The following is a 19553-nucleotide window of genomic DNA, read 5'->3' as shown; positions in this document are numbered from 1 at the left end:
TTCTGTTCTATTCTATTCTATTCTCAATAAAGATTCTGTTCTGTTCTGTTCCGTTCCATTCCATTCCATTCCATATTTTCTATTCTATTCTGTTCTGTTCTATTCTCAATAAAGATTCTGTTCTGTTCTGTTCCGTTCCATTCCATTCCATATTTTCTATTCTATTCTGTTCTGTTCTGTTCTGTTCTTCATTCCTATATTCTATTCTATTCTGTTCTGTTCTATTCTATTCTCAATAAAGATTCTGTTCTGTTCTGTTCCGTTCCATTCCATTCCATTCCATATTTTCTATTCTATTCTGTTCTGTTCTGTTCTATTCTCAATAAAGATTCTGTTCTGTTTCGTTCCATTCCATTCCATTCCATTCCAATCCATATTTTCTATTCTATTCTATTCTATTCTATTCTATTCTATTCTATTCTATTCTATTCTATTCTATTCTATTCTATTCTATTCTATTCTATTCTATTCTATTCTATTCTATTCTATTCTATTCTTTATTCCTATATTCTGTTCTATTCTGTTCTATTCTATTCTATTCTATTATTCGATTCCAATCCATTCGATTCCATATTTTCTATTCTGTTCTGTTCTGTTCTATTCTATTCTATTCTATTCTATTCTATTCTATTCTATTCTATTCTATTCTATTCTATTCTATTCTATTCTATTCTATTCTTCATTCCTATATTCTATTCTGTTCTGCTCTGCTCTACTCTACTCTACTCTACTCATGGATATAGGCCTTCAGTCTTATGTTTCTTAAATTCATTCAGCTTTGTATGGGCAGAACGGAAAATGTGGGTTTATGGCCTATTTCTTTATGTAATGGAAATCTAGGATGTAAAAAACTGCTAGAAATGGACATGGGGGCCTCCTTCCATTCAGCTTAGTGTTAATTTTGCAACTGCTCCCAAGTCTAAAGGAGGACTATTTTAACCTGTATATCTAAATTTTGCTGCATAGATTATGCATTTTATGAATAGTCGGTCGCTCTACTGGGGAAAAATACACTGCCCGCAACCCAAAAAGCTATATTTTATTTTCTTATCAGTGTCACATTTACACTTTTAAATGCTAATTCAGAATTTTGTGGCTGTCCCAGGAGAAGATTATTTTATTGCTCGAATGTTTTTCTACTGTCATTTTACCTTGTTATCGTGAAATAACAATCTGGCAATTTTTTCCCAATAAGTCATTTTATCTGGTAAAATAATTAAACATTGAAAAGCAAAGATTAGTAGTAATTTGATGTTTTGTGATGCATCTTATTTGTTTCTTTCAGGTTAAATTTCCAGTGCTGTATATTTTAGATGCTTACATTTGATTCATAAAAATTCAATGTAGATACAGGTAGTCCTCAACTTACAACCACCACTGAATTTAAAATTTCTGTTGTTAAGCAAGGCAGTTGTTAAGTGAGTTTCGTCCCATTTTGCAACCTTTCTTGCCACATTGTTATGTGAAGCAGTTCAGTTGTTAAGTTAGTAGCACTGTTGTTAAGTAATTCTAGCTTCCCCCTTGATTTTGCTTGTCAGAAACTTGACCCCAGGACACTGCGACCGTCACAAATATGAGTCAGCGTCTGAATTTTGATTACGTGACTATGGGGATGCTGCCAGGGTCATAAGTGTGAAAAACGGTCATAGGCCACGTTCTTCAGTGCCGTTGTAACTTGAAATAGTCCATAAATGAATTGTTATAAGTCAAGGAATGCCTGCAGATACTTAGTTGTGAACAGCTTTTATTAGCAGAAATGAAAAAAAACATTAGCTGACAATAATCTCTTAAATTATCAGATCAGGATTTTAGCGTTAAATGAGGAGCATCCATTTAAAATAAAACAGTAAATATAAAATATTAGTTGCTTCGAATGTGTTTCTTCTTCCATGCGCCGTTTATGAAATCATACTTGAGTGGGTTTAGCTTTTTTTAAATCCAACATTTGGGGTTCTTTCTAATTAACGTTTACAGTGCTTCGTTATTTTTTTTTTCTTGTCTTCATTGAAGTATTTAGTAAGAACCGAAGAGTTTTTGGCAGATTATGTCGTTTGTGTTTTTAAACTATTCACCAATAGATCATGCAAGTCAGTTACACAAAGTGCTGATGTATAATTAGCCCCCCTTCATGGATTACTGCCTTGTCGTGGCGAAGGGGCTTGCGTAATTCAATGAAGCTATGAGCTATGCCGTGCAGGGCCACCCAAGACGGACAGGTCATAGCAGAGAGTTCTGACAAAACGTGATCCACTGGAGAAGGAAATGGCAAACCACTCCAGTATCTTTGCCATGAAAACCCTATGGACAGTACCAAAAGGCAAAACGATATGACGCTGGAAGATGAGCCCCTCAGGTCGGAAGGTGTCCAATATGCTACTGGGGAAGAGCAGAGGGCTAGTACTAGTAGCGCCAGAAAGAATGAAGCGACTGGGCCAAAGCCGAAAGGACGCTCAGCTGTGGATATGTCTGGTGGTGAAAGGAAAGTCCGATGCTGTAAAGATTTTTTCTCCATAGGAACCTGGAATGTAAGATCCATGAATCAAGGAAAACTGGACGTGGTCAAACAAGAGATGACAAGACTGAACATTGACATCTTAGGTATCAGCGAACTAAAATGGACAGGAATGGGTGAATTTAATTCAGATGACCATCAGGTATACTACTGTGGGCAAGAATCCTTCAGAAGAAATGGAGTAGCCTTCATAGTCAATAAAAGAGTAGGAAAAGCAATACTGGGATACAATCCTCAAAATGACAGAATGATCTCAGTTCGAATCCAAGGCAAACCATTCAATATCACAGTAGTCCAGGTCTATGCCCCAACCACCAGTGCTGAAGAGGATGAAATTGACCAGTTCTATGAAGCACTACAGCACCTTATAGAACTAACACCAAAAAATGATGTTCTTATCATCATGGGGGATTGGAATGCTAAAGTAGGAAGCCAAAAGATAACTGGAATAACAGGCAAGTTTGGCCTTGGAGTGCAAAATGAAGCAGGGCACAGGCTGATAGAATTCTGTCAAGAGAATACAATGGTCATAGCAAACACTCTTTTCCAACAACCCAAGAGACGGCTCTACACATGGACATCACCAGATGGTCAACACAGAAATCAGATTGACTATATGCTCTGCAGCCAAAGATGGAGAAGCTCTATACAGTCAGTAAAAACAAGACCAGGAGCTGACTGTGGCTCAGACCATGAGCTTCTCCTTGCAAAGTTTAGGCTTAAACTGAAGAAAGTAGGGAAAAGCACTAGGCCACTCAGGTATGAATTAAATCATATCCCTGTTGAATATACAGTAGAGGTGACAAATAGATTTAAGGAATTAGATCTGATAGACAGAGTGCCTGAAGAACTATGGACAGAGGTTCGCGACATTGTACAACAGGTAGCAACCAAAACCATCCCAAAGAAAAAGAAATGCAAGAAAGCAAAATGGCTGTCTGAGGAAGCTTTGCAAATAGCTGAGGAAAGGAGGGAAGCGAAAGGCAAGGGAGAAAAAGAAAGATACACCCAATTGAATGCAGAATTCCAGAGAATAGCTAGAAGAGATAAGAATGCCTTCTTCAATGAACAGTGCAAAGAAATAGAAGAAAATAATAGAATAGGGAGGACCAGAGATCTTTTCAAGAAAATTGGAGAAATGAAGGGAACGTTTAATGCAAAAATGGGCATGATAAAGGACCAAAATGGCAGGGACCTAACAGAGGCAGAAGAGATTAAGAAGAGGTGGCAAAATTACACAGAAGAACTATACAAGAATGAGCTTAACGTCCCTGATAATCACAATGAGGTGGTCACTGACCTCGAGCCAGACATCCTAGAATGTGAAGTGAAGTGGGCCTTAGAAAAGCTGAGCAACAACAAAGCTAGTGGAAGTGACAGTATTCCAGCTGAGCTATTCAAAATCTTAAAAGACAATGCAGTAAAAGTGCTACACTCAATTTGCCAGCAAATTTGGAAAACTCAACAATGGCCACAGGATTGGAAAAGATCAGTTTACATTCCAATTCCAAAGAAAGGCAGTGCCAAAGAATGTTCAAACTATCGCACCATTGCACTCATTTCTCATGCTAGTAAAGTCATGCTTAAAATCCTACAAGCTAGACTTCAGCAGTATGTGGATCGAGAACTACCAGAAGTGCAGGCAGGATTTCGAAGAGGCAGAGGAACTAGAGATCAAATTGCCAACATACGCTGGATCATGGAGAAAGCTAGGGAGTTCCAGAAAAACATCTACTTCTGCTTCATTGACTATGCTAAAGCCTTTGATTGTGTGGATCATAACAAACTGTGGCAAGTTCTTAAAGAGATGGGAGTACCAGACCATCTTATTTGTCTCTTGAGAAACCTATATGCGGGTCAAGAAGCAACAGTGAGAACTGGACACGGAACCACTGATTGGTTCAAAATTGGGAAAGGAGTCCGGCAAGGCTGTATACTGTCGCCCTGCCTATTTAACTTATATGCAGAGCACATCATGAGAAAGGCAGGGCTAGATGAATCAAAAGTTGGAATTAAGATTGCCGGAAGAAATATCAACAACCTAAGATATGCAGATGATACCACTCTAATGGCAGAAAGTGAAGAAGAACTAAAGAGCCTCTTGTTACAGGTGAAGAAGGAGAGTGCAAAACTTGGGTTGAAACTTAACATTAAGAAAACCAAGATCATGGCATCTGGCCCTCTCAATTCCTGGCAAATAGATGGGGAAGAAATGGAGGTAGTGACAGATTTTATTTTCCTGGGCTCCAAGATCACTGCAGATGGGGACTGTAGCCAAGAAATTAAAAGACGCTTGCTCCTGGGGAGGAAAGCCATGGCAAATCTAGACAGCACACTTAAAAGCAGAGACATCACCCTGCCAACAAAAGTGCGTATAGTCAAGGCTATGGTCTTCCCAGTTGCAACGTATGGCAGTGAAAGTTGGACCATAAGAAAGGCTGAGCGCCAAAGAATTGAGGCCTTTGAACTATGGTGCTGGAGAAGACTCCTGCGAGTCCCTTGGACCGCAAGGCGATCAAACCGGTCAGTCCTAGAGGAGATCAATCCTGACTGCTCTTTAGAAGGCCAGATCCTGAAGCTAAAACTCAAGTACTTTGGCCACCTAATGAGAAGGAAGGACTCACTGGAGAAGAGCCTAATGCTGGGAAAGATCGAGGGCAAGAGAAGAAGGGGACGACAGAGAATGAGGTGGCTGGATGGAGTCACTGAAGCAGTAGGCGTGAGCTTAAATGGACTCCAGAAGATGGTAGAGGACAGGAAGGCCTGGAGGAATGTTGTCCATAGGGTCGCGATGGGTCGGACACGACTTCGCAGCTAACAACAACATAATTAGCCCACGCTAGTTCAGGTTGGTGAATGTTAACTCACAAAGGTTGGGAAATGGTATAACTTACTTGCCTGCGGAAGGTTTAATTGCTTAAGACTTTCTTTCACCTGGTTGCACTTCCTGTAGTAAATCATGACCCTCCATAACAGAATTGTTGCAACTAGATTGCAACTGCAGAGCGAATCATGTGCAAAGGAGGAGACTGGTCTGTAACGTTTTTGATCTTGGCACATTCTGGGATTATCATAACCCTGATTTTAAAAAATGGGATAAAACGCTCGAGACTATTTAAAAGGTTTTAATTGATCAATAAACGAGCTGCTTAGGTTCAGTGCTTGATGCTTCTCATGTATAGGAACAGGGTAAAATTAAAACATAGGTTGCACCACACACACACACACACACACACACACATACTGTATATATAATTAATGGCCATTTTACAGTAATTCTCACTTTTACTTTTTGAAGTAAAGAAGCATTGCTCTTTTGTATGGGAAATAAAAATTACTCTGTTTTAATGAAGATTGCAAGTTTGTTTATATTTTTTAAGAAAGCTCATACACACAGCATAATACAGTGAGGGATGTAGAATGAAAAGACACAGTACACTTTTGTATGTCCTGAAGACTGGATGAGAGAGAATTTGGGGTAGCGTTTAAGGCATCGGATTAGAAACTCTGAAATCTACTGCTGCCTTGACCACGAAGCCGATTAGGTGACCTGAGGCCAGCCACTCTGACTCAGCCCTAGGAAGAAGGCAACAGCACACCACTTCTGAAAAACCTTGCCAAGAAAACCCACAGGGACTTATCCAGACAGCACCCAAGAATTGGACGCAACTGAATGGAAGAGGGGAGGGGGAAACGGGAAAATTTTATTTTCTGGTTTTATCCATGAGTTTGGATCTGTCAGCAAGGGCACTGTTACAATTGGCCACGCAGGTAATATAGGAAAGTGCAATCTGAAAGTAATACTGTTCCGCTATTGGTTGCCTGTTAAGGGCTGGTATCTCAAGTTATATTAGCATTATGCTGTGTAGCTACTTGGAAGGATGTACAGTGCTTTGACCTTACAGTTTTTTTTTAATGTGGGGCCCTTGGTGCTCTCTGAGCTTGACTGTTTTCTTGTAACGTCATCAGCATCAGAAGGGAATGGGGTGCTCAAACGAGAGCAAACCCCACACTCGTCTAGCACTGATGATGTCACCTAACTTCTGTCAATTTTTAAGGTGTTTGCATTTCTTGTCTTCCCTAATGGCTTTTATTTTTATCCATCTATCTATCTATCTATCTATCTATCTATCTATCTATCTATCTATCTATCTATCTATCTATCTTTATTTATTTTCCCATTGTAGAACGAAGACACGGTTCAATGTGTAAATCTTCCTCATCTCCAGCATCTCCACCCTGCAATTCCAGGGCATGCCTAATAGAGATGAAAACGAAATCCTGCATCGGTGGCCATAATAACTCAGTAAACAGCAACTCAAAGCCATTCAGAACGCCCAAAGACAATCTAATTACCTCCAGTAGCAAGCAGCACATGGTCTTTTCTTCAAAGGTCTCAAGAGATAAACCGTGGTAAGTTGCTATTCTTGCAGACTCTTAAGTAAGTTATGACTTTTTTTTTGGCCACAATTGTTTTCACCGCAACGATGTAAATAACATGGTCTTGGATTATGAAAAAATTTAACACGAGCCCAAGTGTTCTGTACCAGCCTACTACCGGCCCTGCAGAAGAGGCAGGGACAACCCCTTGACAAAACGGCAAGAGGCTGGAACTAAGCCTGCCAAATTTATTGACATAAAACAGAGCAAAACCAAACACGAACCACGAAACAGGAGCTATTCAAACGGTTGCCTTCAGCAAACCAGCCCTCCCACACATTCCCCTTTTAAACAGTTCAGGGCGTGGCTTCTCTCTGCCTCCTTCCGAGGTGCCCCATTGCCTTCCTCTGTTTACTCCTGATTGACTGCCTCCTGCGTCGGGCGTCCTTGAACAGGGCCAGCTGTGGGTCATCTTCATCCATGCTGTCAGGCTCACACAGCTGGGTCTGCGTCGTAACCAGATGGGAGGGGCCTGGCTGAGGGCTCTGCGGAGCCTCAGGGCTATCCTCAGCAAGCTCTCCAACACCCCCCTCCTCCTCCTCTGAATTGTCCGACCCAACTGCCGAACCCACAGGCTGACCCTGAATCACAACACCAAGACACTAACATGAGCTTTCGGTTCAGTTTTGATTTATTTTAAGAAAAGGGGAGATGTTTCACCATTCGGCTTCATATATAATACTAGAAGGTCATCGTTTCAGAGATCTTTCCTCACGATAAAAAGGAGAATGTCCAAGGGTGGGCAGTAAAGCTGTGGAGCAGAAGTGACTTCCGATTTCCCGCCGGCTTCCCCAACGACTTTATTTGTGGGAAGCTGGCAGGACACGTAAGGAATCACAATCACGTGACATGGCTGAGAGTGACAACACTCCAGCGACCACACTTTGTGAATACAACTGATGTGAAGACTCTTGAGACCTCAGTTACACAGAAGTAAAGATCCTGGATTTTGTACACCTTTTTTTAAGTTAGTGGGTTTGAGGTACCTTGATTCAAAAATCTTTGCTCCGGAATCCACTGTTTGGATGAATTGAAAATTACAAGATATGAGAAGCTGAATAGTATATGGATGTACATGTATGTGTGGTTCTTTAAAAAGTTTTTAGCACGACAATAATATCAGTACCTACCTGACAGAAACAGTTTTGGGTTCTGCTTTATTGATAAACACGTAATTGGAAGTGATTAATTAGTTTGATTACTGTGTAATATTTAAAAAGCATAAGAAAAGAAACAGGGAAAGAAAGATTTGGGGATGCAATAATATATTTTTCTCTATGGTTGCATATCTATCTCTTATTAGAATTAAGTCTACAATTGTCTGCACGTATTTGAAATATTGATAACAGGAAATCAAAAAGATAAAAATTGGTAAAATCGTGGAATAATATCCGTCACATTAGTTTACATCAAAGCCAATTTTATGTCTTTTAAAAATGCTGATAGTTTTTTATACTAACAGACTTATCGCAAGGAGCCAGCCATTATGTAAAATTTAGCAAACCAGATAACTATCCAAAGTTCTATTTGCGAATGACAATTGAGGCTTTTCTTGGCGTTATTACAAATGGGCATATTTCCTGCCTCTATAGAGGGAAAGTAAAGCCAAGTTTAATGAAAAAAAAATAAAGGTACCTAAAATATCAAACTTTTAGCAATTACAATTACAAGTATTCCGGTAGGTTTTAATTTCGATCGGAGCAGTTTTAATTTAACTCCGAATTTATCGTATTTGATTCTTTACTATTGAGTACCATCATAACCCTAGAAGCTGAATTTCTCTTTAGCTAACTGCTTAATTTCTCAAGATAAGGAATCTGAAAAAAGATTTCCAATATGAGCTGAAGCAAAAGACAAGCTCTCTCTTTTCCTTCCGAATCAATTCCATTAGCTGGTTCATATGCTATTCTCTTAAGAGATAACTTTGAATATTCTTGGCATTAGAGAACCAGGAAGAGTGAATAGTAATAAATATGAAGAGTGCAACCTGAGTTCAAATATTCCTTTAGCCAAGACCATAATTTAGCCCCAGATTTCCATAGCTAAGCAAGATAGCTGTGAGTTTTATGACCTTTCTTGCCACAGTTATTAAGTGAATCACTGCAGTTGTTAGTAACAGGTTGTTAAGTCAATCTGGTGTCTCCATTGACTTTGCTTATCAGAAGGCCGCAAGAGGTGATCACATGACTCCAGGATGCTGCAACTGTCATAAATACATGCCAGTTGCCAAGCATGTGAATTTGGATCTATTGACCACGGGGGAATGCTGGAACAGTTGTGTGCAAAACGATCCTAAGTCACTTTTTTCAGCGCTGTTGCAACTTCTCTATAAACCAGGGGTCTTCAAACCTGGCCCTTTCATGACTTGTGGACTTCAACTCCCAGAATTCCTCATCCAGCGTGCCTGGCTGAGGAACTCTGGGAGTTGAAGTCCACAAGCAGGGGTCTTCAAACTTGGCCCTTTCATGACTTGTGGAATTCAACTCCCAGAATTCCTCAGCCAGCAGGGGGTCTTCAAACTTGGTCCTTTTATGACTTGTGGACTTCAACTCCCAGATTTCCTCAGGCAGCGTAAACATAATGTAAACCCATTATGTTTACAATACGGTGAAATCTCATTTTATTGCACTGGATTTCAGTGCAGTACAGTTTACCTGCAACCGATCATAATTCTGCTGAAATTTCCATCATGGTGTAGCTGCTAATGTAAAAAAGCCATGAGACTAAAACGACACCCACATAATGGGTACCCCCAAATTTATGTAGACCACTAAATGAGATTTCACAGTGTTTACAGAGTTAAGTATAACACACACCACCCTCTTTCAAAACAAGGTTGTGCAAATTTCTGTTTGGCCGTGATAGCGCCCTAAATTATCTTCAAAATTGGCTAAGTTACTTGTTACCCAGAAAGGACAATATTTAACAGAATAACAGAAAGGTAGAGTTGGAAGGGACCTTTGAGGTCTTCTAGTCTCACCCCCTACTCAACCAGGAGACCCTGTACTCTTCCAGACAAATGGCTGTCCAGTCTCTTATTGAAAACCTCCGGTGATTTTTGCAGGGTTAAAATGACAGGTCCTTGCTGCTCTCTGAGCATTAGTAGTTTTCTTGCAGACCTTTCACCAACGCTAGTGCATCAGTAGTACTGATAAAGTTATCTAGTCTGGGTATTGAAATGCCTGCCAGAAGCTCAAGAGACCACCAAGGACCCCTCCCCTTATTTGTCAAAGTGACATTTTAGTCCCTGCATTAGTGTCACGTCTAATAGGATATTCCACGCAGAAGGAAGGCAAGGTAACTGGTATGAGTTGACCGCAAGGGCGGTGCAGAAAATACATCCTGAAGACTTTTTTTGTTTTTCCTCCCCCGCTTTGGTGTTACAGTGTTCCTGTTCCAGTAGTCAGTCTAGAGAAAATTCCTAACCTAGTGAAGGCAGATGGTGCCAACGTTAAAATGAACTCTGCGGCCACTACCGCCATCACCACCACCACCTCCTCCTTCTCTTCCTCCACCATACCTGCTCCAATTAAGTCTGCTCTGACCTCCAAATCGGTGCCGCCGTCGCCCGAAAAGATTTTGAATGGCAAAGGCGTTATAGCTCCATCCCTAGACAAGAAGCACCAGAATGGCACTAAAAACAGTAGCAAGTCTTACAAGAGAGTTTCGGGTAAGTAGTAGCGCTGTCGCATGACTCAGTGAGGCGCTCTCGTTCTTCGTTAAGGGCCGCTGGATGCCGAACGGCAAGGGGTGTGCCCTCGCTGTTGCAAGGAGCCGTTTGCTCTCCCCGCCTGCTTTTGTCCGGCCTCTGCTTAAAGTATCAATAAAATGAGAGGTCAGCCTTGGACTTCCCATTTTGCGGGCAACAAAGCTTGGCGAAGATGAGATACAGGTAGTCCTCGGCATACGGCCCCAACGGAGCCCAAGGTTTTTGTTGCTGAGTGAGACATCGGCTCAGTGAGTTTCGCTCCATTTTGCGACCTTTCCTGCCACGGTTGCTAAGTGAATCACTGCGGTTAGGAAATTTAACGACGTGGTTGTTAAATGAGTCTGGCCTCTCCCGTTGACTTTGCTTGCCAGAGGGCCTGAAAAAGAGGACATTGCAACAGTCGTAAATATGAGTCAGTCGCCCAAGTGTCCAGATTTTGACACACGCTCGTCAGTGTGAAAAACGGTCGCCGGTTACTTTTTTTCAGCGCCTTTTTTTTTTAAACTTCAAACGGTCGCTAAATGAACTGTTGCAAGTTGAGGACTACCTGTATAAGTCCTCTAAAATTGAGAAGATGGTTCCCTTGTTCATTGCAACGGTGGAACCTCTGGCTGCTCTCCAGTTTATCTGGACGATAAATAATGGATTAGGTATAGATCCCAAGTTAATTTTAATAATAATAATAAAGTTGGAAGGGACCTTGGAGGTCACCTAGTCCAACCCCCTGCTTCCGTTAGACGCAGGCAATCTTTTGAGTCTAACCCAGGGCTCACTGGCTCCCATTGGCTATAAGAGCAGTCAGTGAGAAAGGCCACATCTGGATAAGGTAGGTGTCGCATTATACGTTTCATCAGTCAGCATTGCCTTGGTGTGAGCCTTCATGCTTGCCTTGTACTGTAACCAAGGTTTGTTTCGTCTTGCGTCTGCTGTTAACAATGACGTCCCTTTGCTTGCTGCATTTTAGCTGGCCATCTTGCACTCCAGGAGTTACTAACCTTCAAGTTACAACTGCATGTTTAAAAGTGAAGGGAGAGAAAACTAAAACTCAAGAGCCTTGGTGGAGCAGTGGGCTAATGCCTCCTTAAGTAACACCAGCTGCCTGCAATTAGTGCAGGTTCGAGTCCCACCAGGCTCAAGGTTGACTCAGCCTTCCATCCTTCCGAGGTCGGTAAAATGAGGACCCAGATTGTTGGGGGGCAATTAAGCTGACTTTGTAATAATGCCGCTTGGGGGTGTATGAAAGCCCTAATAAGCAGGCTTATACATAGAATGAAGGCTATTGCTAAGCACATTGTGCTTTAGATTGTAAGCCGCCCTGAGTCTTCGGAGAAGGGCGGGATATAAATGGGATTTTAAAAAAAATCCTTAAAAAGCCAGTACAATTTGATGGCCCAAACGTAGTAAGCCTCCTGATACAAACAATTAAACGAAGGTCACTGGCAGAGTCAAGCTGATTCCATCCCACGTGATCACAAGAAATCTCTCTCTCTCTACTTTTGGATGTTGTTCGTTTTTCAACATGCTTTAATCTTCAGTCCCAGGGTATTAAAAAAAAAAAGCCCAGTGAAAAAGCTAGAGGGCGAAAAAAAGAAAAGGAAAAAATGAAGAAAGGGGGGGGGAGTGTGAAACGGAATAAGGCCTAAGAGCAAAAATCTCTTTTGTTTGTGTGTTTGTTTGTTTAAAAAAATAATTCATGCCAGCAGGAATGGGAGAGTGATGAAAAGCATTGTCAGGGATAAGCATTATCAGTTAGAGAAGGTTGCAAAAACAAACCCAGGAGATTTACGCTCAAGAGGCATTATAAACCAGCGTGAAAGGATGCATTTTACCTCACTTTCCCTGCAAATTAAAGATGCCCTGTTTGTTTTTCAAAAATTTATATATAATCCCCCATCTCCCTGAAAGGGACTCTTGATTTTATCTTTTGAAAAGTAAGAATGAAATCTAAGCAGGAGGTCTTTTGATAAACGCCCCGGTGTCCTTTTCCAAGGACGCCGATTTCCAAATTAAGTTGTGGCCAGTGTAAAAGTCAATCCTTACCATGTCGTACGGTAGAGCTACGCTTGATAGAAGATCGGTCTGTCTATAGGAAGTTATTTCTCCCTAGTACAGGTACTCCTCGAATTATAACCACACTTCAGCCCAAAATGTCTTTTGCTAATCGAGACATTCGTCAAGTGAATGTTTGCCCCGTTTTACGACTTTCCTTGCCACCGTTGTTAAGTGAATCACTGCAGGGGTTAAATTAATAACACGGTTATTAAGCAAGTCTTGATTTCCCCCATTGACGTTGCTTGTCAGAAGGTCGCAAAAGGGGATCCCGGGACCCCGGGACACGGCGACCGTCACAAACCCTGGGACGCTGCAACTGTTGTAATGTGAGACAGTTGACAAGCTTCTGAATTCTGATCACCTGACCCTGAGGATGCCACCCTAGTCGTAAGTGTGGAAAAGGCTCGTAAGTGGCTTTTTCCAGTGCTGTTCTAACTTTGAAAGGTCACTACATGAATGATTGTAAGTCGAGGATGATCTGTAAATTTACCCATCCTTGTGACATTGCATAGATGGCCAGCATTGTAATTGTACAGTAAAATAATGGACAAGCTAGTTAATGTTCTTAAGTACAGGAGTTCATCCTCAACTTAACAATAGATGGATAACCTTTATTGTCATATATATTTTTTTACCGTGGGCACAACCGGCACCTGTTAAAAATGAGATTTAGTCACTAAATAATTCATTTAGTGACCCAACGACACTGAAAAAGTGACTTATGACCCTTTTTCACCTCTACGACCGTTGCAGCATCCCCGGGGTCAGGTGATCAAAATTCAGACACTTGGCAACTGGCTCACATTACGACGGTTGCAGCGTCCCAGGGTCACGTGGTCCCTTTTTGCAACCTCCTGACAAGCAAAATCAAACGTGTCACTAACAACTGCAGTGAGTCGCTCAAATGGTACAAGGAAGGTCATAAAATGGAGGAAAACTCACTCAACAAATGTCTCACTCTTATCACCTCTTCCAAGAAACAGGCAGGAACCACAAGAAAAAAACAATCCCCTTTTGTTATTCACAGACCTGAGTCAGTGTCCAAGGCAAAGAAACACAGTCCACAGAAACTCGATCCTCAACATGAATGATGGCCTTTGGCAACCAGCACCTCCCACACCTTCCCTTTTATAATTCAGCCCAGGCGTGGCTTCCTAATGCCTTCTCCTTTGCCTTTGGAGCCGCCCCATTGCATTCCTCTGTCCTACTCGCTTCTCTTGCCGGCGCTTTCATGCATCCTGGATTTGTCCCAGCTGTGCTTCATCACTGTCCAACTCAGGCTCCCAGCACAGCTGTGTCTCAGCCTGAGGGCGAGTAGAGGGACCAGGCTCCTCGTCCGACTGTAAGTCTTGGAGCTCCTCAGAGCCTTCCTCTGACTCTTAATGTCACTCCAGGCCCTTCCTCCTCCTCCTCTGATTCCTCAGACTCAGCTGCCGGATCCACTGGCTGGCGAGGAATCACAACGCTGATCCTCACAATTTCTTGATGGCCTAATTTTTATAATCAGGTGACCTCAATTAAGTGTGGCCCCATAGAGATCTTCTATATTACACACATACAGTTCAGGAGGCAGATCTATTTGAGCCTCTCCTTTTGATCTCCTCTCAAGACTTTTGTTCCTTCGGAACGCTGACATTCATTTATCCTTAACGATCAGATTATCTAATTATTTCTTAGAGAGCCCCGGATTGTAGTGTAGATCTGTGCAGGGTGTCTCAGTGGTAATGGGATTGAAGGAAACCAGCCTAGTTCAGAGAAAATGCACTGTTTTTCCACATCTCTTGGGATGTGCCCTCTCGCGCTGTCTTCGATTTCGTTCCCGTAATTTTATGTTGTCGCTTTTCCTTTAAAGAACCTATTTGTGTATTTTAAACAGAAAGAGAGTTTGACCCGAATAAACACTGTGGCGTCTTGGACCCCGAAACAAAGAAACCATGTACGAGATCACTCACCTGCAAGGTAAACTTTCTTCCTGATTCAAATATAATATGTAATTCCTGTGATGGTTGTTTAAGACGTGTTTGCTGAAGGCTATAGTTATTATTCTGTCGGAATATTTGTAGGTCACTGGGGCAAAATTAAGATGTCTGGGTTTCAAATCCCAGAATTCTAGTACAGGGCTACCTCGGTACTCATCGTTAATTGTTCTGGGATCAAACAGTTCCCCCCCCCTTTTAAGAAATAACATCGCAATAGCGCTTAGGCTTACATACCGCTTCGCAGTGCTTTACAGCCCCTCTCTAAGCGGTTTACCCAATCAGCATTTTGCCCCCAATAATCTGGGTCCTCATTTTACCAACTTCGGAAGGATGGAAGGCTGAGTCAACCTTGAGCCGGTCAGGATCGAACTGCCGGCAGTCGGCAGAATTAGCCTGCAATGCTGCATTCTAACCACTGTGTCTCCATGGCTAGTGACTCACAAGGCAGCCGACACCGACAAATTCTAGCCTGTGCATTGAGTACCAAAGAAACTACAAGTACCGAGACATAATTTTCACATCAAAGCGCATTGAGTACCAAATTTGATGAGTTTCAAAGTAGTTGGGTACCACCGTACTGTATCTATAGTCCACATCAAGCCCCGTGTTGTGGGCAAGATCAAGGAAAGTAGAGTGACACGTCCCAATGGTGTTTTTTCCAAAAGGCAACTGGACTTTTTGGTTCCTTTTTTTTTCCCCCTGGAGAAGCTTCTCGGAGGACAAGCAAAATATTTTCAAAGAAAAAAACAAAACAAAATGTCCAAGGAAGTCCAGTTGCCTTTTGGGAAAAGCACCGTTGGGACAACCACGACCTGGATGATTGATGATCTTGGTAGACAGAAGAATGACATGGATTTGAGGAAGGTCCTTCTAATGCTCCTCTGGGATAAATACAGTCCTGTAAGCAGGCAGGATGAATTTCCCCTCCTTGATAATTATTATTACCTAATCAAAGTGCGACCTTTTGGAAGTGCTTTTTCCCAGATTACTCAGCACCTGGGCTGAGATAAAGCTTCAACTCATTCTCTCCCAGCCTGTCCATCAAATAAGCTGGTCTCCTCTAGATGTTTTGAACTATAGCTCCTATGATTCCCGCTGCCATCGATTAATCAAAACTAACAATCTCTAAGCCCCTTGCAGATTGCACATTGTGTACCCCGCTCTTCAAAGGACTGTTCCCCTCCAGTTCAGATTCCACAGATGACATAAACTGAATATAGAACGTAGAATAATAAATAGGGTTGGAAGGGACCTTGGAGGTCTTCTAGTCCAACCCCCTGCCCACATGTCACCAGTACACAGTGGTTTGTATTAAATGGTGGTTTATAGTACACTCTCTACAACATACACTAGAAACAAGATATATACACGTGGTGAAACAGCGAACTCCAGTACACAGCAATTACAGCAGTCAAACAGACGAGAGAGAGAGAGAGAGAGAGAGAGAGAGAGAGAGAGAGAGAGAGAGAGAGACTCCAGCAAAAAATTTCCCTTTTATACTCAGACTCTTAAAGGGATACACACACCCGCTGAGTCATTCCTATTATTGCATCATCCCCCTTACATTACATTACATCATTACACAAGCTGTTTAGCTATTAAATTGTTACCCTGACTCCCTTCATGTAAAGAGCGAAGGAGAGAAAGAAAAACTTTGAATTTCTCTAAGAATCGAACCTCTTTGAATTTCAAAGAGAAATTTCGAATAACGAGAATGTCGAATTCCTCACCGTAATTATTTTAACATTATTATTATTATTTTATTTATTTTATTTTAATTCCATTTATATCCCGCCCTTCTCCGAAGACTCAGGGCGGCTTACAAGCTTAGCAGTAGCCTTCATTCTATGTATATGCCTGCTTATTAGGGCTTTCACACACATCCCAAGCGGCATTATTACAAAGTCAGCTTAATTGCCCCCAACAATCTGGGTCCTCATTTTACCTACCTTGGAAGGATGGAAGGCTGAGTCAACCTTGAGCCTGGTGGGATGCGAACCTGCACTAATTGCAGGCAGCTGGTGTTACTTAAGGAGGCATTAGCCCACTGCTCCACCAAGGCTCTTCTATTATTATTATTATTATTATTATTATTATTATTATTATTATTATTATTATTATTATTATCATCATCATCATCATCATCATCATCATCATCAACAACAACTTTACTCATTAAACATGAAACTCAGTCAACTGAATACTCAAATTGACTGGCATTAATGGTTGACACGGGTTGCTGCCAGCATCCTAGGTATCAACCAGGTATCTCCTTAAAATGTAAGATGTTCCGAGTAGCGCAGTTTTTTGTAGCTTTTCCTGGAGTTTTTGCTGGAAGCTGCAATTTCTTGATGTATTTTGCAAAGTTTTTGGACATAGTTCCCAGTGCCCCGATGACAATGGGTATCACTGTTACTCGTTTCATCCATAATCGCGCAGTTTCGATGGCCAGGTCACGGTATTTCGTAATTTTTCCCAGTTCTTTTTCTTTGACTCTGGCATATTATTATTATTATTATTGTTGTTGTTGTTATTGTTGTTGTTGTTGTTATAAAACTTTTATTCATAAAACATGAAACTCAGTCAACTGAGCACTCAAACTGACTGGCACCAATGGTTGACACGGGTTGCTAGGTGTCCTAGGTATCAACCTATTATTATTGTTGTTGTTGTTATTTTAGACGCATTCTCTCAACCATCGGCGAGCAGTTTTAGGTCGCAAAAAGCAGTTCGACATCCTTCTAGCTGAACACAAAGCACGATCCCGGGACAAAGAAGTGACAAAAGAGAAGGAGCACCCACAACCCGCAAGGGAAACGCATCAAAGCCAACCCATATCAGGATCCGATGCCCTCGCGGGAACATCCGTGAACTCTGGGCAAGAACTTAAAGGGCCATCACCTGCCAAATCTCGGCAGCCGAACTCAGTATTTCCCAGGTGAGCAATACCTGTCCTTAAGCCATATGTCCTTTGTACAGGTAGCCCCTGACTTACAGCGGCTTGTTTAGTGACCGTTCAAAGTTACAATGGCACGGAAAAACGTGACTTGGGATTATTTTTCACAGTTACAGCCTTTGTAGCCTCCCCATGATTGCGTGATTAAAACTCGAGACGACTGGCGAATACGACTCAGCGACTCGTATTTATGACGGCCGCAGTGTCCTTGGGTCACGTATCCCCTTTTACGACTTTCTGGCAAGCCAAGTCAATGGGGGAAGCCGGATTCTCTTAACGACATATTAGTAACTTAACAGCTGCAGTGATTCACTTAAGAGTGGTGGCAGGGAAGGTCGTAAAATGGGACAAAGTTCATTTAACAGCTCTCAAGTAGCAACAGAAACGTTGGGCTGGGTCGTGGTCATAAGTCAAGGACTATCTGGATCTGAAACCAGAACTCAACAGTCGAGTTCCCAAACGTTTAAAAGGGTTTTATTGATTTTCTAATTTTACATTTAAATATTTAAAAAGCAACATGGCGGCTGAGTTAATCGAGAATTCAATAACATACAAATATTCTTTAGTACAAGTTTGAGATTACTACGTTAAATATTTCCTCTCTTTTGCCCTTAGGGTTTACTGTTTTATGTTTAAACTAACACAATTCTTATTATATCCATTCAATAAAAATAACTTTCTTACATTTTGTCAATAATGTTTAATATATGCATATCTTGGTTATTTTAACATTCCATCTTTATAGACTATCAATGTCCTAATGAGTTTTTCCCCCAATTTTTAGTTTCCCATCAATATTTAAACTTAACATTGAATATTTATCATTTCCAAGTTTTAAATAACCACAGTTCCCTTTGTCCCAATTCGTCACAAAATCTAATGTTCAGAGTTCCCAAACGTTTCAACTAGAGTTCCATGGTAAATGAACTAAAATTGGACTTAAATTTGATAACGGAACTACAGAATGCAGCTAAATTTCACTACCTGTTTCAGCTTTTATTAAGTCAAGTCTTTCTGACTTCAACACCCCCACATACATTTAATTTGTGCTTAGATTGTAAGCCGCCCTGAGTCTTCGGAGAAGGGCGGGATATAAATGGAATTAAAATAAAAAAAAATAAAAATTCTTGGGATATTTTTTTCAGAGGTCAGTCTCGCTGAATCCCAAGGAGCTGACTGCTACTTCTTAAGCTAACACTCTTAGTGTTCCTCCCACCACCCCTGGGAATAATCTTTAGAACTTCAGTGCAGAACTGATGTGTTCCTGTGACTTATTTATTTTTTTTTATTTTTTTTATCAACTTTACCCAGCCGCCCAGTTCACGGACATGATGTTTTAACCTCTCCTAGATCTTCCTCTTCAAATAGCGTAAACGGCAGCACCTCTTCAAACCCCAGCGGGAATGTACAAGAATCGCCTCTTCCAGCGATGGGCGGAGATCTGCTCTGCAGATTATCCAGCGATGAAGGAGAGCTAGAAGGATCCGAAGAAGCAGAGAAATTAGACTGCTCCTATTCGGAGCACCATCCTCGGCCGCTTGGGGTATCTCTCTCTTTCCCCCACCCCCCTTGTAATCTTATTTGTTGGGGGCGTTTGTGGCTGGCTGAATGTTTACAAGTTGCGTTGGCGGAAAGGAGATTTTTTTCAACGTATTTACGGAGCTGTTGATCAGCTGCTCTAGAACAGCGGTCCCCAACCTTTGGGGTGGACACCGGGGACCGGTTCCGTGGAGAGAGGTTTTTCCGCGGACTGGAGGGGGGAGTGGTTTTGTGTGCTGCTTGCATCTCGCGGATGGGGCTTTGCTTGTTTGTGTGGACCTATTGCTAGCATGCTGCGGCCCGGTACCAGTCTGTGGCCCGGGGGTTGGGGACCCCTGCTCTAGAAGCTGCCTCTAGCTGGCTGTG

General features: G+C 41.8%; 1 protein-coding gene across 5 annotated transcripts in view; it reads left to right on the top strand.

Annotated features, from left to right (window-relative positions):
• ATXN7L1 (ataxin 7 like 1) overlaps nucleotides 1-19553 on the top strand; it is a 76500-nt gene that overhangs the window by 45447 nt on the left and 11500 nt on the right. For 3 of the 5 annotated variants that reach the window (XM_083366249.1, XM_083366247.1, XM_083366251.1), the window contains 5 exons: nucleotides 6700-6925; nucleotides 10339-10622; nucleotides 14590-14672; nucleotides 17374-17630; nucleotides 18960-19191. In XM_083366249.1, coding sequence (XP_083222375.1) covers nucleotides 6700-6925; nucleotides 10339-10622; nucleotides 14590-14672; nucleotides 17374-17630; nucleotides 18960-19191 — 1082 coding nt within the window. The remainder of the gene's footprint in view (nucleotides 1-6699; nucleotides 6926-10338; nucleotides 10623-14589; nucleotides 14673-17373; nucleotides 17631-18959; nucleotides 19192-19553) is intronic. The other 2 variants (XM_083366250.1, XM_083366248.1) reach the window with 1 other exon arrangement.

This window comes from Vipera ursinii (assembly GCF_947247035.1).
Source record: "Vipera ursinii genome assembly, chromosome: 6".
In the NCBI taxonomy this organism is placed as follows: Eukaryota; Metazoa; Chordata; class Lepidosauria; order Squamata; family Viperidae; genus Vipera; species Vipera ursinii.
This window is presented reverse-complemented; position numbering and strand designations above follow the sequence as displayed.